Source organism: Molothrus ater, chromosome 8, assembly GCF_012460135.2.
Source record: "Molothrus ater isolate BHLD 08-10-18 breed brown headed cowbird chromosome 8, BPBGC_Mater_1.1, whole genome shotgun sequence".
Lineage (NCBI taxonomy): Eukaryota > Metazoa > Chordata > Aves > Passeriformes > Icteridae > Molothrus > Molothrus ater.
In genome coordinates, this window is record NC_050485.2 from 35,802,776 (window position 1) to 35,828,721 (window position 25,946).

General features: G+C 44.3%; 1 protein-coding gene across 2 annotated transcripts in view; it reads left to right on the forward strand.

Annotated features, from left to right (window-relative positions):
• INPP5A (inositol polyphosphate-5-phosphatase A) overlaps window positions 1-25,946 on the forward strand; it is a 190,853-nt gene that overhangs the window by 84,793 nt on the left and 80,114 nt on the right. For both annotated transcript variants that reach the window (XM_036385695.2, XM_036385694.2), the window contains exons 5-6: window positions 17,237-17,300; window positions 20,704-20,807. In XM_036385695.2, coding sequence (XP_036241588.1) covers window positions 17,237-17,300; window positions 20,704-20,807 — 168 coding nt within the window. The remainder of the gene's footprint in view (window positions 1-17,236; window positions 17,301-20,703; window positions 20,808-25,946) is intronic.

Sequence of the window (25,946 nt, forward strand, 5' to 3'; positions counted from 1 at the left end):
TCTGTGTGTCCGTGTGTCCATGTGTCCGTGTGTCCCGTGTCCGTGTGTCCCGTGTCCATGTGTCCGTGTGTCCCGTGTCCGTGTGTCCGTGTGTCTGTGTGTCCCGTGTCCGTGTGTCCGTGTATCCCGTGTCCGTGTGTCCCGTGTCTGTGTGTCCGTGTATCCCGTGTCCGTGTGTCCATGTGTCCCGTGTCCGTGTGTCCCGTGTCCGTGTGTCCCGTGTCCGTGTGTCCATGTGTCCCGTGTCCGTGTGTCCATGTGTCCCGTGTCCCGTGTCCGTGTGTCCCGTGTCCGTGTGTCCATGTGTCCTGTGTCCGTGTGTCCCGTGTCCGTGTGTCCCGTGTCCCGTGTCCGTGTGTCCATGTGTCCCGTGTCCGTGTGTCCATGTGTCCCGTGTCCCGTGTCTGTGTGTCCCGTGTCCGTGTGTCCATGTGTCCTGTGTCCGTGTGTCCGTGTGTCCCGTGTCCCGTGTCCGTGTGTCCCGTGTCCGTGTGTCCCGTGTCCGTGTGTCTGTGTGTCCGTGTGTCCCGTGTCCGTGTGTCCCGTGTCCGTGTGTCCGGCGGCGCTGCCCGGGCGCGTGCCGGGGGCTCGGCGGAGCTGTGCTGCCGCTGTGCAGGGACCAGTCCATGTGCAGCTGCGTGCAGGCTAACGTATCGCTGCAGACACTGGTATAGACATCTGAAATACAATTAAATGGCAGGAACGCTCTATTTGTCTAAACAAGACAAAGCATGGAATGGGTTCATTTGACTTGAAACATGTAATTAGCATAACCCTTCTGGATGCTTGTTTTATCATTTGCAATATAGTAAATGATGGATTATTGTACTGTACCTTTTGAATGTCATTAACAGAATTGTTTTGTCCACTTGATTAATATGTTGCCTCAACCTCAGAATAATCAGATTAAACTAGGTTGCCTTGTTCCTTCTGACTTGGAACATTCCTATTTCCAGGCACCATCTTCTCACAAAGGTCCCATGTCGATTGGTGCATTTTGTTAATTCCAATCTTTCAGAATATATCCAGCTGGGAATTTCTCCTGGTGTATGGAATGGGTGTTGCTATAAACATGTGCTTTATAAGTTAGCTAACTACTATCTTCTAAGTTCAAACAGTGGAGGGGGGCTGGAATTGGGTGTTTTCACTATAGTTCCTGTAACAAATCAAACATCTGGTGTCTATACATGTTTTTCACATCAAGGATCTCCAGTTTTGAATGTGTGAGCCATAAGCCATTAATGGTTTGGTTTATTTTTTGTCAAATTTTGTAAACCAAACCAATTACACAAAAGCCTGAGCCTTGTTCTTTGCAAGAGTTAGTATTACAGGTTTTCAGTTGTGTGATAAATCACATTTGTGATCTGTAAACTGTTGGCTGCATTAAAGTGCTGACATCCCAGCAGCTGAACAGCTTTTGCTGCAGTGATATTATCTGAGCTCAGATTAAGGAATGTTTCTTTTCATTGAACACATGTATACTAACATATAGGCGTGAAGGTTGTTTATCAGATCTTAGTCCTAAATCCAGAAGACATGGCAATGTGTGAGGACAGGGCCAGAGGGTGCCCAGCAGAGGCCAGGCTGTGGCTGAGCCACGTGCCCTGGTGCTTGTGCTGGGCGAGCTGCTGGGATCTCCTGAGCTGGGCAGAGCCAGGGGGACCCTGACCCCAGGAGTGGCAGCCTCTCTGTGGGTGAAGTGCTGTGCGCTGCATGCGCAGTTTGTGCACACACATGTGTGCATGAGCAGATGTAAAAACACAGGAAGATTCAAAATGCCTTGACAACAAAATGTGAATGAAGCATAAACTTATGCTCTGGGATTAAGATTTAAGTTTCTGTCTATCTGTGTCAATGTTTGAGGTTACTAAGTGTTTGAGTCATTGAACTTTAAGACTGCATTCATCACAGCTTCCTAGACTAATATAAATTTCTTCCCATTAAGTCAATAAGCGTGGTTACATCAGACAGCAGTTCTGTCTAGAAACTAAGATTAATGTCCATCATAAAAGTGACATGAAGAGACAACTTGCTTGATTTATACAGACTATTTTTATCTTCTCAGTTTTAAAATAAAATTCAAGTTATTACTTCTATTTATATAGAGGTTTTCTTTCTCACTCCCACTATTACTGAAACATTCCTTTCAGATGGTGGCTGATTCGTTATCCAGGTGTGAGCCTGTAGGACAAGAAGCCCTTCTTGTGGGTGTGCTAACAGCAAAACTGGCTGATACCTTGCACTCCTTCAAAAGAGCCCTTTTTTTAGGCCTTTTAATTAATCTGTTTTCTGTAAGAAAGCATATTCCAGTTTAAAAGTAGAAATTTGTTTCCATTCAGTTGTGCTCAAATTGATGTGTAAAAGCACAGTAATCCTGGCAGTGCAGCAGCACAGGGTGGCTCCTGAGCCCAGCTGTAATTCCAGGCTGGCTGAGCAGGTGCCTCCCTCTTCAGGGTTGTCAGAGCTGTTGGCATCATCCTGAGCAGGAACAGATCTGCAGTTAATGCCCTTGCAAACTGTAATAAAGTCAGGCCTCAGCTGCAGGTGTGGAGGCTCCCAGCCCGCATCACCAGAGCTCCCTTTTCTCAACTTCCATGTGATCAAGAAGCACGTTACAGAGCTGTGAGCCTTACTTGTACAGTGAACTTCCTGTTATTGATGGATCAGCTTCACAAAGTATATTACAAAGCTCTGCTGCCCTTGAAATGCTTAAAATATATTTTCTTTACTGTTTTCTAGCTCAAAGCAAGCAAAAACCTTGAGCAGGGCAGTGGTGACAGGACTAGTAAATGAAGTAATCTTAACTCACTTTTCATATGGTCTGTAGAGCACTTTGGTTTTGTTTTTCTTTTTGAATTTATTTTTTTGAAGTCAGGAATGCACATTGAAATGCTGCCTTTGTAAGCTGGGCCCCCATCTGAAGCTGGTAAAGCCTTTGGGCACAGTTGTATTGTTTCTGGTTCAACACCTTGAATTCACTTGTTGCAGTTCAACAGCTGAAGTTCATCTGAGACTTCCAAAGGTAAAGCATTAATGGAAATGATGAATTACAAGCAAAACATGGCAAACATTTCTAGCAGGTTCTTCCTAAACTGTTAATGATGTTTGGTTTGTGAAATGAGCTTCTGCAGCAGGGAGAGTGGCATCCTTCCAAGTTCTCCACCTTGAAGCTGGATTTCTGCTTCAGGATAAATCTTAGCTGGCGTGCCTGGGCAGCTGGCAGATATGGGCACTTCCATCCTAGTGCCCTGTTCGTCTCCAGGCTCTCAGCAGGACAAGCAAATCAGGAAGAGTGAGCCAGCATTTGCTTTCTGCTCACTGTTCATTGATGTCTGTTGTACAGGGGCAGCTCACAAAATGAGTGCTGTGCACATTGCAAGTGTCCTACGTGCAGCCACAGAATCACTGGAGCTTCTTTTCCTAGCATGATGTAGGTTTTTTGGGGATTTCCAAAGTGAGAAGATGCCTTTGCTTGTTCCTGCTTCTCACAGCTGGTGCTCTGGGACTTGTCAGACCTTCCCACAGAGGAACAAGGAGGAGGCAGTGGAAACAGGTCATAGCAAGCCTTTCATTCAGACTCTGTAGGATGCTGAGGCAAAAGAGCATTAAGGAGTCCTGTTTGATGTATTAGACGTGAGTCAGAGAGTGACACTTTGTTTGTTTTTGAGCAATTTGGTTGGATTGCCAGAATTTTCAGAGAATAATGTTCTTGTCTGCCATCAGAGCAGTGGAACCTACCTGTCTGTAACAAACTTCAAGGGAGTATGCTAAATGCCTTCTAATTGTAATTATTCAAGAATGAGTTCCTTTAAAATATTACTATCTTAAAGCATTACACCACATAAACTGGGTGTTTGTTCAAGTTGAGATGCAGGCACGGCTGGTTTGGGGTGCACAAGGCATGTCAGCTTTGCTTTGAGCTTTAAATCCGGGCTCTGCTCTGCCCAGGAGTTTGCAGTGGTGGTCCCAGCAGTTCCTCTAATGCTAAAAATCACAGCTCAGGCAAAGTACTTAGGAATGTACAAAATGCACGGTATTATTGAAATTTTAAAAATCAATTAAAGCTTTTTTGTAATTGCCCACAGATACTGCATGCTCTGGTTGAATGGCAGTGGGTAATTTGTAAACTGGTTAGGTTCATTGTTGGCCATCTCTTAGAATTGATTGTCCTTTAATTAACTTATCTCTATCATGCATGTAATGTGATTCCCAATAAAAATTACAGAATTTTAATTGAAATTGAAAAGTTCTGAAAGGTAGAAATATAAATAATATATATTATATATATACATACTCCAACTTGCATGGACATTCTGAAGAGACTTTAATAACAAGGCAGGTTTTCCATGTGATTTAATTACCAATAGACTTAACTGAGTATTTAGATTAGAAGAGTATAATCTGGTTTATTTAATAAAGAAAGGCTTTACATCTTTATGTCCTTATTGATTTGCCAATACCATTTAATGAGTGTCAGTTCACAAAAGTTACATTAGTTGAAATACATCTTTGGGTTTGTTCCATGTAGCTTTATTTTGGAAATGCAACCACTTGAAGAAAATGCTGAGCATAATTTAAAGTTAATTAGAATAAAATATTGCTCTGAAGTGTACATGAAGAAATGCAAAATGGCAGCATGCATTCAATTATTCTGCATAATCCAGTTATTCTGTATAATTCCAGGAAAATTAATTTCTTTTCAATAATCCTGGTATTTTCTTATGTTTGCTAAACAAACGTGCTGCACGCGTTTATTTATGCTTTTATTTTTAGTTTACATACATTGAAATTTTTTTTCAGATTGTTCTTAACTCAGTTTTCAGTATTTTTATTGAACTGTGACAGAGTAAGCTTGAATTGTTCTGCTGTTGGTTCTTTGGTTTATAGTTCTATTCCTTTATGGAATCAGTGCAGTTACTGGTACAAAGGGCACAAGGGCTTAAAATATCTAATCACATAAATCACATTGCTCTTCATTTCAGTGAAGTGAAGCCTGTTAGGAAATACCAGGTTTGGCTCTTTGTTTGCAATAATAATAATAATAATAATAATAATAATAATAATAATAATAATAATAATAATTTTTTGAAGCATATAATCTGCATCTTTGTGTCTAGCTGAACTGGCAGCGTACAGAGCAGGACAGTGCAGTCATTGGGTCAATTTTGTTTGCTCAGTCAGTCCAGTGACATGTACAAGGTTTAACACAAAGTCTCTGTATTAGCAGCATCAAGTAAAAGACAAAGAAAAGCTGGGAGAGAGACTTTCTGAATTTTACTGTCAAATATTTTGTATTAAATTGGAAAAAGTTAGTAGAGATTGCTTTTCAAATATGGGCAATTCTCGTTGTATTTGTCACTCAGTATGAATGATGGTGACACGAGTAAGCACTGAAAGTCTGAGGTTTTGATAGTGTTGTGCGGTGTTTTGGTGGTGTTTGGTAGTATTATGTGGTGTTTAGTAGTGTTTGGTGGTGTTTGGTGGTGTTTGGTGGTGTTTAGTACTGTTTTTGTAGTGTTTTGATGGTGTTTGGTGGTGTTTGGTAGTGTTTAGTAGTGTTTAGTAGTGTTTGGTGGTGTTTTGGTAGGGTTTTGATGGTGTTTGGTAGTGTTTGGTGGTGTTTTGATGGTGTTTGGTGGTGTTTGGTAGTGTTTAGTAGTGTTTAGTAGTGTTTGGTGGTGTTTTGGTAGTGTTTTGGTGGTGTTTGGTAGTGTTTAATAGTGTTTGGTGATGTTTGGTGGTGTTTTGGTAGGGTTTTGATGGTGGTTTGTAGTGTTTAGTAGTGTTTGGTGGTGGTTTGATGGTGTTTGGTGGTGTTTTGGTAGTGTTTTGGTGGTGTTTGGTGGCGTTTTGGTGGTGTTTTCAGAGGTTTCACACTTCTGCCCGCTGCACAGAAGGCTGAGGAGGCAGGTGTGGGGAGGGTGTTCTCAAGGGGTTACAAGCACACCCTCTGGCATGCCCTGTCCTGGGGCACTGCAGGTTTCCCCTGTGCCTGTCAGGTCCCTGGTGCTGCTGTCGCCACCTCGGGTCCCCAGGAGCTGGGGGTGCTGTTCACACCTGAGCCAGCACATCCTGAGCCTGGCTGGAGCTGGAGCTGGAGCTGGCCCTGAGGGGCTGTGCAGGGACAGCTGCTGGCATGGCTGTGTCACCAGGGACAGCTGCTGGCATGGCTGTGCCACCAGGGACAGCCTCTGGCATGGCTGTGCAGGGACAGCCTCTGGCGTGGCTGTGCCACCAGGGACAGCCTCTGGGGTGGCTGTGCCACCAGGGACAGCCTCTGGCATGGCTGTGCCACCAGGGACAGCCTCTGGCGTGGCTGTGCCACCAGGGACAGCCTCTGGGGTGGCTGTGCCACCAGGGACAGCCTCTGGGGTGGCTGTGCCACCAGGGACAGCCTCTGGCGTGGCTGTGCCACCAGGGACAGCCTCTGGCATGGCTGTGCCACCAGGGGCAGCCTCTGGCGTGGCTGTGCCACCATGGACAGCTGCTGGCATGGCTGTGCCACCAGGGACAGCCTCTGGCATGGCTGTGCCACCATGGACAGCCTCTGGCGTGGCTGTGCCACCAGGGACAGCCTCTGGCGTGGCTGTGCAGGGACAGCCTCTGGCGTGGCTGTGCCACCAGGGACAGCCTCTGGCGTGGCTGTGTCACCAGGGACAGCCTCTGGTGTGGCTGTGCCACCAGGGACAGCCTCTGGCATGGCTGTGCCACCAGGGACAGCCTCTGGCATGGCTGTGCCACCAGGGACAGCTGCTGGCATGGCTGTGCCACCAGGGACAGCCTCTGGTATGACTGTGCCACCAGGGACAGCCTCTGGCGTGGCTGTGCCACCAGGGACAGCCTCTGGCATGGCTGTGTCACCAGGGACAGCCTCTGGCGTGGCTGTGCCACCAGGGACAGCCTATGGCATGGCTGTGCCACCAGGGACAGCCTCTGGCGTGGCTGTGCCACCATGGACAGCCTCTGGCGTGGCTGTGCCACCAGGGACACACAGCCAGACCCAGCTCGGGCTCAGCCCTGGAGCAGAGCCATCCCTGTGCTGCTGGCGGGCGCTCCCAGCTCCAGCTCTGGCACCTGGGCAGTGCCAGGTGGGATCACAGCATCCCACAACAGCATCCCACAACAGTCTGTGTTGGAAAGCACCGTCCTGTTCCTGCCCCCTACCACAGGCAGGCTAGTGCAGGCTGGCCAGAGCATGGACTGAGGTGAGAAAGACTGGGTCTCCAAGGACATCAGCCTTGGAAGGCACCTTCATTCTGGATACAGAAAACAGTGTACTGAAACAGGACTTTGTGCAGGGCAGTGTGCTGAGGGGTTCTACTTGACCTCATGGTTGAGTAGAATAATACTCATAATACTAATAATAATAATGGTTGAGTGGAATCCTAAACCACACACTGCTACAAACCATGTACAAAAATAGTAGAGAGAGTAGAAAAAATGGTAACCTTGTGATTATTTTTTCTCACGTGGCATGTAGGCTTTGTGCTGGTTTCTGGCTTTGGCTCATGATGGTCAGTGCTGTCCCCAGCAGCATTCCTGGACAGCAGCCTTGCTGCTGTAGGCACTGGATTTGCAGCTGTGTTACACTCCTGGCTCTGTGGCTGCCCAGGACTGTTGCAGAAGTACCAGGTCAGGGTAACTAAGCCAAAGGCACCAGAGGGGTACAGCTGAAATTATTAATAATCCCAGCTTCTCCAGCAGATTGCCCTAGCATTGTGTTTTCCTTCTTCATCTGTGCAAGAACGAGAAACGATGATTTCAGTGTCCTCAAGGTTGATGCCCTTGCAAGAAGCTCTTCTGTTACTCAAATCTGTGACCCTCTTTTGAGGCTGCCTTGTTCTTCTGCAGTTCATCTTTGTTATGGTAATTTAAAAATTTAACAGGTTTATTAATCCTGCAGAATTTATTATAGTCAAACATGAGATATTATTAAGTTGCTATTGTACAGAGCATTTACCTTTGCTGTTGGAATGACTTGTCCTCTGCATTGGCAGACACAGAAACATTCATTTTGTTTCCTAATTAGGAGAGCTGCAATCAGGAACCATGACAGGGTTCAGCTCCTCGGTGTACAGCATGCCAGGTTCCATAGTGCAGGCTTTATAAAATTCTCTTTAATTCAAGAACAGAATATCATTAACTTTGTAAGTGGATGAATACAATGGACAAGCAATTTAATTAACTTCTAACATTGGATGTTGGACAGGAGACAAAATGAAATTATGCACATATTTCTTATGCAGGCAGTCAACCTTGAAAGGGGCTTGATTGTGATGGGTCAGACAAGGGGACAGCTTTGTCCAATTATTTGATGTTTAGTCCTAGAATATGAAATTTGAAATTTGGTACTTTGTAAATCAATCATCTCTTATTTTGAAGCAGCTACAAAGGTTCTCTGAGATACAAAACAACCACCAGTGACTGTGACACGCTAAATACAACCTTTTACCACATGGTACTTTCCTATTTGTAGATGACCTGTATAATGCTAAATGAAATAGGCATTTATGCCTCCTCATCAAATTGAATTTGTCATCTTGAGTGTATTATGTAAGAACATATCAATGAAATACTGTATTGATTTAAAGTTCTCAAAATTAAAATTATTTAGCATCAACTCAATGTAGTAGGAGCCACACAGCTTACCAGTTTCCCCCAAAATAATGTGCCTTTTTTTTACTAGAAGAAGCCTGTGGTGAAGTGTTGAGCATCCATCCGTGAGTCTTTCCCTGTGCTCAGAATCTGCGCAGGCTGGCTCCCAGTTGCCGCAGCACTGCCGAGGGCACACCCCGTCAGTGTGGCAGTGCCAGCACTGTGCCCTGCACAGCAGCGTGGGCTTCTACTGATGCTGCTCTTCCTGCCAGCTGGCCCTGGCTGCAAAAATAAATGGGAAACAGCAGGTACAATACACGTGAAAAATAATATTCTGCACTTGCATATTACCTTCTGCAACCGGAGATTCAGGCTCTGTTTCTTGAAATTCAAGAACTGTTGCCACTATCCACATGATAGATCTGGATCTTTGGATAATTTTTTGAGCTTGTCAAGAATTTTTAACTTCCTGGGGGATAGTTTTGGTTCTCCATAAGATTCAACACTGAAATAACTGTGAGCATTTACCTGGGTATCTTTTGAGGAGAACTTATGCTTATCCTCTGCTGTGCTCACAGTTAGAAATTAGACCTTCTTTCTGTCCCTTCCCATCCTGAGGAGCTGGTGAATATTCTGAGCATGGCAGGGCGTTTGGCACTGGCTCCGCAGCCCTCAGGGCATCCTCAGCAGAGGTTTTGTCTCTCTGAGCCCTCTCAGCCCTGCGGCGTGGCTGGGGCCGCATGCAGAGCACGGCCCTGGCTGCAGCTCTGATCCCGTATTCCGCAGCCTCCCTCCTGCACTGGGGCACCGCCAAGCTGGGAGCCTCTTATCCTGATTGGGGCCTCCAGAGTGCTTGAGTAATAGAAATATTAAATAACAACGTGATTAATGACTTTGTGAAGGCTCTACTTTGCCTTCAGGAATATTGATAAGTGGCGCTTTTTATAAGTGCTCAGCACACATACACTTCCTTTAGCTTGCGTTGGTTCCTTGGGCTGGCACTAATCTCGGTTTTCAGAAAAGAACCTCTGTCTGATATTTTTTTAATTTAATTGATTTGTAATTAAAATATTAAATCTTTTTGTGAAATATGTCAGTATCAAAAGTGACATTAAATAATCTTTGTCCATGCATTAGGTTGCATATAGGTTATTCATTTACTCACTGGACATGTTTATATAAAGCTCAGAGGTTTTGTATGTTAATTTTTCCTCTTCTTAAATTAACTGGTCCCAAATAATGTTTTTAAATTGAGTATGGCTTTTAATTTGCTGTAACAAAATTATTAAGAGAAGGTAATAGAGGTGGATTATGTTAGCTGAAGATCCCTCATTTTTCTGTTAGTCTTCAGAATAGGAAAATTAAAACTCCTTTGGCTAAGTTTTTGTTCCAGAAAATGTGCCATGCTGGTTGCTGTTAGCAGAGACCTCTCTGGTATCTGTAATGATCAGGACTGCAAGCAAGTTCTTTTTTATGTTGATCTCTTTATTAAGCATTTAAATGACTTGGGATTTAAATATCTTAGAATTATTAGAATAGTTACTCCAGTCTGTGGTGTAGACAAGTCTCAACCTTGAATTAAATCTAAATAGATAAACCCATCTGAATATACCAAAATCTTGTGAAAGAGACTAGAAATAAACAGTACAAGATATAAGGCTATGTATGAACACTTACAGATCAGTTCTTTCCTCAATTACAGTTAATTTGACTATTATAAAGCCAAAACAAAAAAATTAGATTTTTTTTTCATTATTTGTATTTTTTTAGTGATAAATTTGTAGTGATTATCCCTCTTGTTGGTTCCACTGTTATTGGCCTCACACTTGCAAGGGCTGCTGTGAAGAAAAGAAGGAAGAGTGAGGAAGCAGTGCTAGATGTTGCAGGTATGTCTGCTGGTGCTCAACGACTGCACAGCAAAGATCGTGGCATTCAAATGAGTCAAGGACATCTGGAAACCACAGTGAGTGTTCTGGCCGCTCACTGGAGCTGGGAGCACAGGCAGTGAGAGCTGATTCACCTGGCACAGAGCAGTCCGAGGTGGAACTTCCCAGCCTCGTGCCGATGTGCAGCTGGACGAGTCGGTCTCAAAAATGGGCAGATCCATGAAATAAATGGGTTACAAATAAATTGGAATTTATGGACATTGTATGTTTAGATTATGATGCATAATGGGGCTTTATGGGGTAAGAGAATCTGCAGTGCCAGTCCTGCCACTGGTTTTATTCCTTCTGAGTGGACAGTTCCATTTGGTTTAATGAAATTATCACATGTAACTGAACACATGAATACAGACCAAGGTCTGTTTGAAGAGAGTTTTTAAAGTTTGTCAGTGAGTATTTGGAGCCCACTCACTCTGACACTTTATTAAAGGTGTAATTATTCAAAGGCTGTTGAAATGCAGCTGATAGCTGTGTTTGCAGTGCAGAGCTGCAGGAGTGGGGTGTAATTGTTTGGAATGGTCGGATCGGGCTCTGTCTGTCTGCGCTTCAGGTGGAGCAGGGCTGTTCAGGCAGCCTCAATGGCACTTTAATTGTATGTGCTTTAGCTGATAACTCTAATTCAGGAAATGATAAATTGCTGGACACCTAATTTGTTTGCAAATAAGAAGTGATAGAGTATTTTATAATGACTTGATCAGTGTACCCAGCCTGGTTTTTTAACCTTGAATGGGTATTAGACGGTTGGTGTTAATTGGGCTGTAGTGGGTTGAGTGTGCACAGAACCACAGGCAAAACCTGCACCATCCCTTGTGTGTACTTTGTCATTCACTGTTCAGGTGTGCTGGATCCAGCCTGTACCACAGCCTGTCCTTCCTTTGTTTTTGGGAAAGTGGCAGTTGTATCAAAACGACATTTTATGGCAAACTAGGGGCAGGTGATTTTACAAAGTGTTTCCAAACTGCCACAAAAACCCAAGGCAGCCATGGCTCGTTTCCGAGCAGAATTTTGGAGCTGTTTTGCTGTGGCTGTGCCCTGTCAGGGTACCTGCAGACCAGGTGCCCCCTCAGCTGAGGCCGTGCTCAGGTACCCCCCAGTCCCTGGGAAGCAGGGTCTGTCTGGGGCAGGAGAGCACCCACAGCCCAGCCAGGGCAAGCAGCCCTGGGCTGGCCCAGGGCCCCGCTCTCCTTTCTCCCATTCCAGCGTTGTCTGTTTGAAGTCTCTGAAACGTCCCTGTGCCATGAATGAGCCCGGACTGGGAGTCTCAGTGGCAGCTCCAGGGTGACATTGCTGTCAGCCTGTCTGGGGTGGCAGCCCCACCAGTGCCGGGCTGGCCCTGAGTGAGAGGTGGCCACTCACAGACTCCATCTCGCTAATGGGAAACCAATGCCTGCGCTTGATGTTCGGGTTTATAAACATGTGAAATACTTTTTTAATTGTTGGTAACAAAGCAGGCACACAATCAATAGAGTCAGGCGTGCCAAACTCGCTGTTGACATTCAGCAGAGCCAAAAAGGCTGGTAGGAGATAAGGGCTTCCTGTCAGCAGTGCTCGCGCTAATTCATATTCAGACATTGTCATGTTCCATGATAAATGAATTCCTTGAACTATATTGATATAGGAGGTTAAACATTGAAAAAGTTGGGCTGAACTTTGACTTTAAATATTCATTAAAGCTAATTATGGATTTTATGACTACATGAATTACAGTTTCTGTGTCATCATTGGCAATTTATTTTAAATATATTTAAAGCAATCTTTATATATTAACTGTCACATTTAGTGAGGTAATGCAGTAAATGTTTACTCTGTACAGTAATTAAACTTTTATTCATCTATTTCCTTTTTGCATTAAATATCCACAGTTGAAATGGTCGACTTTAAAAAGAAATTATGCCAGTTAACTGTTTAAAAAAACCCTATAGCTATTAAAATCTTCAAATTTTTGTGGCAAAATTACTGTATAATTAAAGGAATAGTGCTTTTAATAGTGCTGGATGTGTAATCCATCAGAACCAATTGTTTCCCTTGCCATCAGCACTAGTTTTCCCAGATGAGTCTTTCTGTATGGATTAATGAAAGAAATCTCTAATACCATAATGAATATCATTCTAGAACCTAATTAAATGCAGTGAATGTTCAACTTCAGTGTGCTAACAGGGAGAAGATGCCTGTTTTTTTCTCCACGATACTTTTCTGGGGAGATGTGAAGCTCTTCTAATGAATGTGCTCACCTTAGATTCAGTGTGCTCTCTGTGTCCCCAGCTGCAGCACAGGTGTGCACGCAGGTGTGGTAGGAATGCTCAGGCACTTCTGTCAGTCCGGAAAAAGCATTCTGTTAACAGCAGCATTGCCTGAGATAAAACGTCTGGCCTTTCCCTGCGTCCTGAGCGTTTCCATAAGGGCCATTCTCACAAAAGCCAGGATGTGTTTGCCTGTGTACTCTGCAGTTAGTGACCGTGATATCGAAAGCGGTCCCGCGAGTTTACAAAGGAAATTTTCCCTGCCATGCCTACAGGATCTTGGGTGCTGGTCTGACTGATTTGAGGGGTGTTAAAGCCAAGCTGTTGGTTGTAGTGAACAGGGGACAGCAGAAGAATCAGTTTTACTGTCCTGTGTGTTTCTTAAGAACTCGGCCAAGCTACAAATGAGTATTCATGACTGTGCCACCTGACTTTCTGTTTTGGCACTGAGTTACTGGTGGTGAATGTTGGTACTTCCTCATGGCCACGGGTATTGCTCTGCAGTGCCCATGTACTTCTGGGCGTAACTGGGCACCTCAGACTGTGATGAAGTCCTTTCTGTCTTGTCAGCTCCTGACTTTAGTAGTAAGGTATAAATCAAGGATTCATACAATCATGGTTTGGGTTGGAAGGGACCCCAAATCCCCCCAGTGCCACCCTGCCATGGCAGGGACACCTCCCACTGTCCCAGGTGCTCCCAGCCCCAGTGTCCAGCCTGGCCTTGGGCACTGCCAGGGATGCAGGGACAGCCCCAGCTGCTCTGGGCACCTGTGCCAGGGCTGCCCACCCTGCCAGGGAACAATTCCTGCCCAGTTCAGCTGGCTGATCAGTCCTGGCAATAACAGGTGCTGTCCCTGCATCCCTAAGGCCAGCAGGCTGGGCAGGTCTAGAAGCTTCTGGTGGTACTGAGTACCATGACCTTGATATGGTTACAGACCCATGGGCTGCCAGGTTGGCCTGATGAATTGGGGACTTTCTGACCTGAGCCTAACTGTGAGCCATCCATTCATTGCTCTGCCCTAAGGCTGCTGAAGTAGAACTCACAACTGGTCTGTGTTTGCAGACTGCTTGGTAAATCAAGCAGAGAACCTGTGGCTGCTGCCTGCACTTGATTCCAGTGAGACGTGGTGAGCAGAGCGTGTGCCATCCCCTGGGCAGGCCTTGGAGCTGCAGTGTCACCTGTCCGTTCAGGTGAGAGGTGCTGGGCTGTGTCTGAGCCCTGACCTCAGGAACTGGGCTGCTCTGGGTGCTGGGCATGGGAGCCTGCAGGCTGAGCTGCTCAGGGCATGCAGCGCTGGGGGCACGGCTGCAGGAGGTGCTTCGTCCCTGACGCGTGGGGAAATCAGCCCCAGTGGCCCCTGCTGTTATGGTCCAGGTTTCTGCTCCAGAGAGGCTGTCCTGGAGAGGGCTGCAATACCCTGGGTCTGCTGTGTGCTGTGGTGCAGCCACTGATGTCCCTGAAAGTGAGGAAGGGAGGGACAGTGCGCAGCATGGCCGCTGAGCTTCCATTTCAGTGCAAGCACCTAGTGGCAGGTGCTGTGGAATTTCTGCTAACCGCAGAAGTCATCCATCTCAGCAACCTTTCAAATGGAACAAATAATAGCTTTCTTTCCTTATGTTTGAGATATTTAAAAGTTAGGATGTTTGGGTGGTTTATAATCTGTAATGTGTTCCTGTGTTGTATCACTTAGATATTTTATGTGCTGCTGCACATAAAGTATTTTATGCACCAGGTCTGCTTTTTCCAAAGGATACTGAAATTGTAAATAAGAAAATAAAGCAAAGCTCTTCAACTTTAAATTAATCTCATTTACCTTTATTGTTAAACTGACATTTATGAGAAACAAATTGAATTAACATAATTGCCTCAACAAAAGGGCCTAAGCAGTAGGCCCTGGAAAGTTTTTTTTAATATATTTCATTGTGTTAGGGCACAGAATTATAAGTGCACTCCATCATTTTTGCAAGTTTACATTTATGTACCTAAGCCTGATTAAGTCTATAATAATGCAGAAAATGGTGATAGCTGTAATTTCCATTCCATTATAGGTTTGATTCTTTTTAGTGGGGTGTTTGGAATTGCACAGTCCAGGCCAGTCTGAATGTTAGCGGTATCAGCTCCTGAAACTTGACAGAGTTACTTCATCACTGTCACAGGTTGATTGTGCACGAGTAGTTGATACTCAGTGCCACAAGTGTACACTATCAAACTAAACTTCTGCTGCATAAGTCTTAAAAATTAGTTTTTAAAAATGAGATTAAAACTGTACAAAGTCAAGCAATGAACAAATTGTGACACTCAGAAATGAAGTTGTGGCTTAAGCATGGCAGTACTGTTTTTAATAGAGTTATGACACCCTGAGTGAAAGGGGGTTTAGAGCATCTGGTTTTTTCTTGGTTTACTTTTTGTTATGCGATGTAGAGAAGCTTTGGAGTTCACAATCCTGTCACCTAGATTTAAATGGTCACCTGTTTTTAGTATTACTCATACCTGAATTCGATCGGTCACTATTTCCAATTACTTTTTTTCACTCAGTCATAAATTTCCGTCTCAGCTGAGGCATGGGGAATTCCAATGAAAATGAAGGGAAAAGGTTTCCAAGAGGGTGGTCAGAGACAGGAGCAGTAGCTCAGAAGGGAGGGCAGGAACTCTCCACCTCAGGAGAGTTCTGAGTCTCCTGTCAGTGCCCTGAGCAACCACACTGACAGGGCTTGCACTGGACACCGCAGAGGTCCCTTCTCACAGGGTTCTGCTGTCCTGCATTGTGGGGAAAAAGGAAAAGCTCACTTAAAAACATCCCTTAGATGTCACAGGTAGGCTGGATTGCCATGTGTTACTCACATAGCCTAGGATTTCCCATTCCAGGATCCCTTTTTCATTTGCTTTTAAATTTTTCAGACAGGATGCATTTGGGATTATACTTTCCAGATGCTTGCCAAGGCTCTTTTCTTTTTCTTTTGAAGGCAATGTAAGAAAAAAAGCTTTATCCGTATACTGAGTTCTTAAAGAGTATTATTATATAGTAAATGTTACCTTTATATATGTCAGATTTTGCCCTACGCATTGAAGAAAGAGATGGGCCAGAAGGGAATATCAGGTGGCAATGTTTTTACCTTGTATGAGGATTTATTTTCTCCTGGCAAGGTGTCCTTGTTGCAGCACACTTAACCTTGAGTCCTTCCCAGGCATGTCTCCTGCAGTTCCTTGTTCACCTCCTCTGTGTTATAAAAAAGCCACCCAAAGGCCTGAAGGAATCTGCCTGGGTCGCAGGGACATGTACTCATCAATTAAACGTGTGACACTGCTTTCTGTTGGATGGACTAATATGTCAAGGAGATGGGCAGGACCTCCTGTTTGTGCTTTTGACAAATCAGCAAATGTCTAATCTCTGGATGTGCAGCATCTCATAAATAATGCAGCAGTCACCGGACCAAGCACTGCTGTGCTGGGAGGGGCTTTGTTGTTGGAGAGGAAAAGATGCAATGAAACCAAATCATCCTTTTTGGTTAATGTGTTGCTTCTTTTATTCTTCTTAGTAAGAGTTTATCCAGTAACAGGCTGGGGTTTTTTCAGTTTCTTTTGGGTGCATCAGATGTATCTAAATGCTCATCAAATTGTCCTTTTATTTTTTTTTTTTTGTTGTTTTGGTTTTTTTTAAATATTCCAGCATAAAATCTATTTGCTCTGGTTTGGTTTTTTTCTTACTTGATTTTCATTTGCTCTCTTCTAATATGTAATTTTCCTCTCATTAACTGGGCAAAAGCAGTACATGGCCTGTCTGTGGAGAAGACACAGCAAGCAGCCAGCTCACGGTCTCTGTGTGTGTCCCATGGCAAAGCTCCCATGAGAGCAGGGGAGGGACTGTGAGCCCACGGGTGGAGAAGGGGCACGTGGGCAGGAAGGCAAAGGGGGGCTGTCCCTGTTGAGGAACTATTTAACTTTCAGGGTAGGCAAAAACCACATCAGGCTGTGTTGGGAGGTCGTGGAGCCTCTTCTGCACAGGCTTTAGGTGCAAGTTAGAAAACTTCAAAATTGCCCTTGTTTCCTGTACCACGTGCTCTAAAAGCTTTGGTTTTGCTTTGAAAGTGAAGAAGAAATGGTGAGGTTTTTATAACAGAATTGAGGGTCTGTTCTGGGGGCTCAGAAAGGCATCTGTCTGTGTCACCTACCACATCCATCTGTTTGGTGCTTCAGTGTACACCTGGCAGTGCCCTTACCACAGTCAGTCAGCTGCTAGAGGTCATCTTTATAATGACTGATGAAATCTCAGAGAAGCAACAAAAGAAATTAAAATTTTTATAGATCTTAGAAAATGTAAACATTGGTTTATTTATTAGTATTTAATTTCTTGAGTTTGGGTTTTTTTGTGGTTGTAAAGCCTGATGCTCTTTTGGGTTTTGTTAGCCAAAGTACATATTATTATAATTCCATGTTTTATTGGGTTTTTTTTTTTACAGGCTCTAGGAAGTTTTTACTTTCTTCATGAATCTTTGAAAAACATCTACCAGTTTGATTTTAAAGGTAAGCAAAGGCATTAAATGTTTTAATGGTTAGTTGGCTTTTTACATCAAGGCAGCTTTTCCATCCTCTTTTCTGGTGGTGGTACCTGGCAATGTTTTCATGTTATGCAGGCTCCTGTAAAATGCAGGCAGGTCCCTTGGTGACAGGTGTTGCTTTTCTTACCTTTTATAGACCTTTTAGAAGAAGTCAATGGACCAGCCACAGGCTGCAAGCCAGAGCATTAATCATTCCAATGCACCTTTAGGTCCATAGTGATTCCTGAGGATTTCAGAAGAACTCTGAATGGCCACAAGGTTCTTCCATGTAGATCAGATACAGGACCAAGACCTTAACTGTCCAGCAGTGATGGCCATTTTGCAAAGCAGCTGAGGTAGATTTATGGCTTAAATTACTTGGGAGCAGAGCAGGTCAGTAGGAGGGTGGCACTGTTTAACCCACACTGATCCCTCAGGTTGGAGGTCTTGCTGTGTCTCACAAGTTTGAAAGTATAGCTGGGCTATATACATTAAATATTAGAAATATCATAGAAAATTATTGAATGCTTCCTGAGGTGAATATAGAAAAGATTATATAGAATTTATGTTCTTTCAGTTGAGAACTGTATCTCTTTAATACAAAAATATCCTGAGCTTCATTTAGCTTACTGAGCTGACTCACATTAATACTGTGTCTAGCATCCCATTAATGTGAGACACTGTTGAAATGGTAGTGACTATGACTGAACTAATTGTCATCATTATATGGATTAATTATTTTTGTTCTCAGCAGATTCTCTCTGCTCACATAATTGAGGGTATAGGATCTTCCTGCCCTGAAATATTTGAACAGTAGTTCTGTGTATGTACAATTCAAGACTTAGCCTCCATAAGTCCTCCTGTTACCACTGGTTTCAGTGCTGAAGGAACATTTTTGCTGTAATATCACCGACAGAGTGATTTTATTTCTGACAAACCATGTGGGAGCTGTGCACAGCGGAGCTGGCGCTCCTGAGAGCTCGCCCCTGGGCTCTGTCCCTGAGGAGAGCACTTGTACAGTGCTCAGGAACGAAGAGTGCACATGGTGGGGAGGCTGGGGGCAGCCCCCAGGCCCTGGGTGGGACCCTTGCTGTCCCCTGTGAGGCTGTTTGTTCATTCTGCCGTGCAAATGGCTTTGTGTGCCAGTGATTTGGGAGCTGCCTCAGCACACCTGAGCCCTCAGCTCCATCCCATCAGCCCCAGAGGAGCAGCAGCAGTTTCGCCCCAAGCTCCACCTGCAGGTCCCTCCCAGTGGTCACAGACGGGAGGTGTCCTGCTCCTGTGACAGGGAAATGACAGCTGCTTTAGGAAAAGAGGAGCTTTCTGCATTTATTAGTCCTTTGTTGGCAGCTTATTTGCTTATTTGCTACTGTACAGCTTTTAAAGAAAGTGTAAGAATTTTTAAAAAGTGAGAAAACAGAAGAAAAAACTATAGAGGAAAACAATTAATAGCAAAACAATAAACAGATGCTTGTTTCAGAAAAGAAATGCTTTAAATGGTTGCTGCTTTGTTTTGCATGGCAAAACCGTAGCAGAGCCAACTTGCCAGTGTGAACCATGCTCATAAAGATGGGTTTGGCCCAAACATCATTTAGAAGGAAAAAACTCTTAATAAAAATCAAGGAAATGGGTGAATGAGTGTTGTAAGTCACACGCTGTTCTTGTCAGAGCAGAATCCATCTCCCAGCATAGGGTTTGTAAAGTATGACCCCAAAGGCTCCCATCTTTCAGGGGAAATGTAAAACTTGCCTCTTCTCTCATGACTATTGACGTTTTCACAGTGTATTAAGCTCTTAAATCAGAAGAAAAATCCAGATGGATACAAACATTCTCTGCACAAAAATCATTTTGAAATTCTGGTTCTACTCGAAAGTGTGCAAAAAATAGATGTTTATACACAATTCAGTATTCCTGGAACATCACTGTTGCTTTTCAAAATTCACTGCACAGTTGGATGTGACTGAATACAGACTGGAAAAAAAAGATTGTTGCTGTTTTTCAGATCTTAGGAAGACATATCTCCATTTTGAAAAAGGAATAGTTTTCTCTTGCAACCTCACATATTATATGCTATAGTGTAGGTCTGTTGAGCTGTTTTCACAGTGGTCAGAAGGCCAAAAATTTGCTTACAATACAAACTAGTGCCAAGCTGACTGTTCTGAAGGGATGTCCTCTAAGAGAGGGGGTTTAGGCCAGTTCCAGTTGACCACTTGTATTTACAGAAGGTGTGAAGTCAGCAGTGGAGCGGGGCTGGTGTTGGTTGCAGCCAGGCTGCGCTGGCCCTGCACGCTCTGCTCTGCAGTGCTGTCACAACGAGCCTCTGGCTCACGGGGGATGCAGAGCTGCCTCCCTGTGCCAGCTGCTGCCTGTCAGTGGAGTCTCCCAGCAGGTGCCTTCAGTCCTTGCACTTCTGCCAGGTCTTTCCTGTAACTCAAAAGGCATCAGGATCTCTTTGCTGACACTGTTAAACTTGCTGAAAGAGTCACATCCATCCACAGTTTACTTAGAATGATGCCAGTTTATCAGGATATTTGTTCAGTTGTCCCATGGGAGCCAGGCCTCAGAGGGGTTGGCACATAAAGAATGAAACTTTTTTTTCCCCAAAGACATTGGGCTGCATTTCAGTAAATGCTTCCTCAGATATCCAGTAGGACTGAACAGTTTAGGAATCTTGATAATGCTTGGCGTTTTTCTCTTACACATTCCCAGCTGGAACTGACTCCAGCTGAGCAGGTCCAGGATAATGGCAGGGGAACATTAGCTGCCCGAGCTCCCGTGTCAGAGGAGTTAAACTAAGTCAGGTTCTCACCCTAGATATGCCAGTACATTGTTCTCATCAGGTGAGAAACCAAGTATAAAGTGGATCAAGGAGAACCTCTCATTCATGAGCTGAGTAGATCCATAGGAGTCTGTGTTGTTTCTGTCTGTGATGAAATTGTTCATTAGAGACTTGGAAAGTGATGTGCATCACCACTGAATCTCTTGTGCTAGTCCAACACCCATTCCAGCTGTAAAAATCCATGCCTCATGTGCTGATGGCCAGAAAGGGTTGTGATCAGATGGAGCCTGGGGGCTGCAGGGTCTCAGAGCAGCTGAGATGGGATTTGAGTGCAAGGGTTTACAGAGATCAGGCTCATGATTAGAGCTCCAACACTTCATGGGGCTCTGGGTCGTAGAAATGACAACGTCATAACTGTGCAACTTCAAGGTGTCTGATATAAACAGGGTGTTTATCTTCCCCCAGAACAGTTCAGTGCTTGCACATTTTTTGTACGATCCTGTTGATTTACCAGCTGTTTTTCCAATGCTGCTGCTTTGCCAATAAGTGTGAGAAGATGCTCGTAATGTTGAAGTTATGTGTGTTAATTTTGGTTTATCTCTCTTCCTAGCTAAGAAGTATAAAAAGGTTACTGGGAAAGAAATCTACTCTGACACTTTAGAAAGCACACCCATGCTGGAAAAAGAGAAGTTTCCACAGGATTATTTCCCTGAGGTATGTACAGAACTGTGAAGCATTCCCAAATACCAGGTTTGATTCTGATTTCCTCTGACTGCTCTTGAGCAGCTCCTCTCAGTGATAAGGGCGGAATGGAATCTTGGAATTTTGTCTGTTTCTTGACACCTGTAATCCATGTTTTAAGCCATGGCATGATGTACCAAAATCCAGTAAGAATTCCTCGTGAAGGGTGAGGACAATGATGCAAAGACTGCTGTGTGCAGTGAAGCCCAGGCGGTGTGGCAGTGTGCCAGGGCAGGACGCTGGATTCTGCCAGCCCAGCCAGCACAGGGAGCCGGCCCTGCTGCCAGGGACACCCGACCCAAGCACACACTGACACTGTCCTCCAAGGCTGCCCTCACACTCCCTTTGCACTTGCTCTCAGAAGAACTGGGGGTGCTGCACGTTTGAGATTGCTGGTCTTGTCAAAACCAGCAACACAAGCAGAGCTGAGGGGTTTCTTACACTGCACCTGAAAGTGCAGACTCTCTCTTCTTTGGTGTTTTCTTTAGTTTTCTCAATTTTAATTTCGTAAGAATATCTAGAACATGGGTGTTTAATGGTTAATGTTCTCCTCAAACCGAGTGAATAAATTGGTTGAACTGCTGTAACATTTGGGGATCAAACAGGCGTGTCACTACTTCAATAAAAGGAAGAACTAAATAAACTCCTAAAATTAATTTAGAATTTGTAAATATACACACTTAGAGATATTTACACAGTGCTTGTGTGCTTGGCAGAGCATTGCATAAATAGTTATGGGATTGATAGGATGAAGGTTGTTCTTTTTCTTGACTTGGATACTAAATTATTTATTTTTATATCTCAGTACTGGAAGGAAAAGTGCCTTTGACATAATTTTGCAAAGCATTCACTTCCTGTGAATAAACATGTCAGACAGTTTGAAGCTAAGTGTTAGATCACTCTGAGGGAGCTGGAGCCATTCCTCAGGTGTTTGTTTTCCCCCCTGTGGCAGTGAGCTGCGGCAGTGCCTGGCAGTGCTGTGCCAGGGCTGAGAGCACTGCACAGCAGCTGAGTTCCTCACAGCCCCAGGACAAGCTGTGCCTTGCTCACTGACACCCGGGAGAGCTATTTCCTCCTTTATCTACTTCACTGCTATTGCTTCATTGTGATGCTGGCAAAGCTGTAACTTGTTCAGCATTGTTTATTACCCCTCGTGCATCAATAATTCTTCACAGTCTCTTGGAGCAGTGGTTGAGTCTTAGGGCTCTCCCACACGGTTTTGTGGAGCAGGAATGGTGCTCAGGGATCAGGTGTTCTCCCTTCATTAGCAGCTGCAGCTCCTCCTCAATAACCCTCCTGTGCTGCTTTTGGGACAGGACCACGGGGGCTGCGGGGAACCCGAGGAGCAGCCTTTGGAGGCTGTGACACCCTCAAACTGCTCCCATGGGTCCCAGTGACTTAAACAACTGTTCTGAGCAGAAACCTCTGTGGTTTGGTTGTCAGGGATAGTGTTTACCTGGAGGAGGAAAAGACAGGAAAAGAGAAAATCTGCAAATATATGCAATTAAGTAATGAACTAATCTCTGAAGCTCCTTGAAAGTTCAGTTCTGTTCCTGCCCCCAGCACAATTCCTGGGAATGCTGTTGCTGCCAGGCCCATGGAGCAGGCTGGGGCCGTGCTGCTGCAGAGCTTTGCACAGAAGGAGAGGAAAGGGACACGGGCTCTGCAGGTCTGCAGGGACGTGAGGAGCAGCAGCATCCTGAATTACTGCAGCTCTGGAGCCTGTGTGCTCGCCTGGCCTGCACCCTGGCATGTGCCAGCCCAGTATATTTTCATCTGACTTGAAAAGTTAGAAAGTAATTGCAATGGTTCTTAGACCATGCTGTTTTTCTTTGGAACTGGAGACCAAGAAGTGTCTGAAACACACAGATACAGCAAGAGCAAAAATCAACAGGGAGATAGTTTTGGTTCTCAGATGCACGTTTCTATATGTAAAGGTAAAATTAATTTGCTATCACGTTTTCTCTCTGGACAAATGTTAGTAATAGCAATTAAAAGGCCACAAAATAATAGGTATTTTGGAAATTTGGGTTTACCCAGCAGAAAGCATGAGCAGCATATTTACCCAAACATTGCATTAACATGCTCTTGTGTGTTTTAGCCAGACCTTTCATATCACATCTGCAATTTTTTGTGTGGGAAATGGTTTAAGACTGATTTCTTTTATTGCAGCTGTTTAAGGATGATCTAAAAGTAATTACAGTGATTGAGGCATAATGCAATTCAAAATAATTACAGCCCACTGCATATAAAACTAACAAAACTTTCTGCTTTGATTTATGGGTCCTCTTGGCAAGGCATAAACCTCAAATGATGCCTCTGGGAGCAACACTCTAGATAATGTTAGGCCATTTTAAAAAAAGCAGATTTGTGTAGTCTATCAGGCCTGAGTAATTTTTTTTTCTCATAGTGAGAAATTGGTTGTTATCATAGATCACAGATACTGCTCAAAGCTCTTATGAAAGATGAATTAATTTCACTAATGCTTTAATGCAAACCTTTCATGGAGGAGGCTGTATGGTGATAACCTTACTGCGGTCTCTCCTTTCTCAATTATGATTTATGTTGTCTTTTAGTAGATGAAACTGCCCGTATTCACAATCCATCTGCTGGCTAAAGGAATCCTATTAACAGAGGATCTGAGAAGAGACTTAATAATATAAGGTGAAAGATGTGGTATCCCCTTTCTGGGACATGAAGTAGGATTTTTTTTTCCTATTTTAAAATGTAGATCACTCTCTGAGAGCATAAGATGACCTATGTCATCTCCACCTGGTTTTATGTGGGCTTACAGATGGTATAGCAGCTAGTGACTATTTGTTAAAGTAAAAATAAAGATTGTTGCTTTGGAATCTGCAATAAAAAGCAAATTTCTCTTTCCTCCTTCCCAAGCTATAACTCTTTTTTTACATTCTGTTTCCAAAACTTTCTGCATTCCAAATACTTCATTTAGAAATACTAAAGCATATGCATGATCCAAAAGTACATGAGGCATGTTGTTCAGCTGCAGTGTGCACCCAAGGCTGAGGATGACTCTTCATGTCAGAGCTGTTGAGCTCCAGCTCCTGGGCTGCACTAGGAGGCCTGAAGCCTGCTAACTTCTGCGTTCCTAATGTTAAATAGACAAGCTATTGATAAGTGAATTATTTACTGAAGTTAAAGGAATGAAATGTGTTCGAGTTATGAGTAGCTAAAGGTAGTTTGCAGGTTGGGATGCATGCCAGCTGCACAATGAAACCAGTGTTATTTTACAGTTCAGAGCACAGGTGTTCCTGCTTTATTCAGCCTCAGCTGTATGACCTTTTCCACTGTGGGCTTAAGCTCCTCCCTGGTCTCCTGGCTTCTCTCTGGGCCAGGTAAAAGGCCCAAACCCTCATGGCTCTGTCCACCAGTTGTTGCTTTTTGGCAGGGACCCAGTCTGGAGTGTTATGGAGCTCCTGACTTCAAGTAGTTGCTGAAGCAACTGATCTAAGGGAAGAAAGGCAGTATTTTGAAGTAGGAACTACGTTCTACATTGTTTTCATGGCAAGCTGCCATAATCCAGCTCTGTTTCCTGTGTAGAGAAACCCTGAGTGTGTCATGAGCAGGGGATGTGGTCTCCTCTGTAAGGCTCTGAGGAGGAGGAGGAGGAGTTCTCACCAGGGCGAGGAAGCCTTGTCAGTGCTGGGCATTGCTGCCAGTATTTGGCTGATTCCTGTTTCAGGTTTCCCTCTGAGCTGTGGTGTTCCTTTAAGGAGCTGCAATTACACTGCAGTCATCACCACTTTAATATGTCTTTCCTTCATGCCCTGCTTTGTATGGTTGAATAAACCCTTTCTGGGTCACTATTTAATTTGATATGGTCCCCCTCAGTAAAATGATGGAGAAAAGATGAATTAAGGCTCTGTGCTGGTCATTATCAATCATGGTTTGTGTGCATTACTTATTGCTCACAGTGCTTTTTGACATTAGCCCTCTCTAACCTCTCTCTTCATGTTAATGCTGCCTGGAGGTCCTTTCCCCCGATGTAGCAGGGGTTATTTATGTAGGTGGTGGTTCTGGGGGGTTTTAAAAGGTCAGCACAATCTCTTCAGGGACTCTATTCACAAAGGAAAAGCTGGCAGAATGTAACTACCAGTTTTCAAATTGTGATTTTAAAAACGGTACTTTTTTGGTGAGGACTTCTGCTGGCGAGGTGTCAGAGCTCCGGGTGTGGGGCTGGCCCAGAGCTGTGGCAGGACACAGCAGAGAGCCAGTCCGTGCCCCAGGAGAGGGCAGGGACAGGCTCAGAGGACAGCTGCCCTGGGGCTCTGCAGGAGCAGGGACAGCAGAGGCAGCAAGGGAAAATCGGATTTAATCTGGAAAAAGCTTTCACCATCAGGTTAAACAGCAGGAGATGGGCCCAGACAGGTTGTGGAATGGCTGTTCCTGGAGATGCTCAAAACCCAGCTGAGTATGACTCTAAGCAAGATGATCTGGTTGGGCCTGTTTTGGTGTTGCATCTTTTGAAGTACTTTTGCTATTTTGCCAGAGAGGAAAATAGCAAATGAGAAATGGCAGCCTGATTGAAAACATTATCTTGGACCACATCATAGGCTTGGACTACTTGATTTTAAGTTCTGTGTAGTTGTTTTTAAGAAGGAAATGACAAAGCTCCCTTTTTTAATCAAGATGAAATTCAAGCCAATTTTGAATGCTTTTAGCATTCAATTTTTTTCATTGATTTCCTTCTGAATAAGTGTTGACATCTCTACTTGTAACTGTGCCCCCATGAGCATCACAGAAGAGACCTAACTGTGTAGGGGGATACATTATAAGAAAATAAAGGTAGTATAGAAAGTAATCTTGCCCCTTAAGGAGTTGCAGCTGAGCCAATTAGTAGAGATTGGGAGCAGGCCTGACTTGAACAGGCCGCAGCTGTAGCCAGTGAGAAGAGTGTTATAAAAGAGTGGATTGGGGGGCTGAGGGGAACTGGGGGCCCTTGGCTGCTGCAAGAAGAAGGAAGCGTCAGTGCTTAGAGGAGCTGCCTATGAGAAACATCAAGGAGGTATGACACTCTAGCAATATGGAACCTTTGCAATATACTGACAGTAGAACCCTTGCAATATAATAACAACGTTACTGGATTGTGGG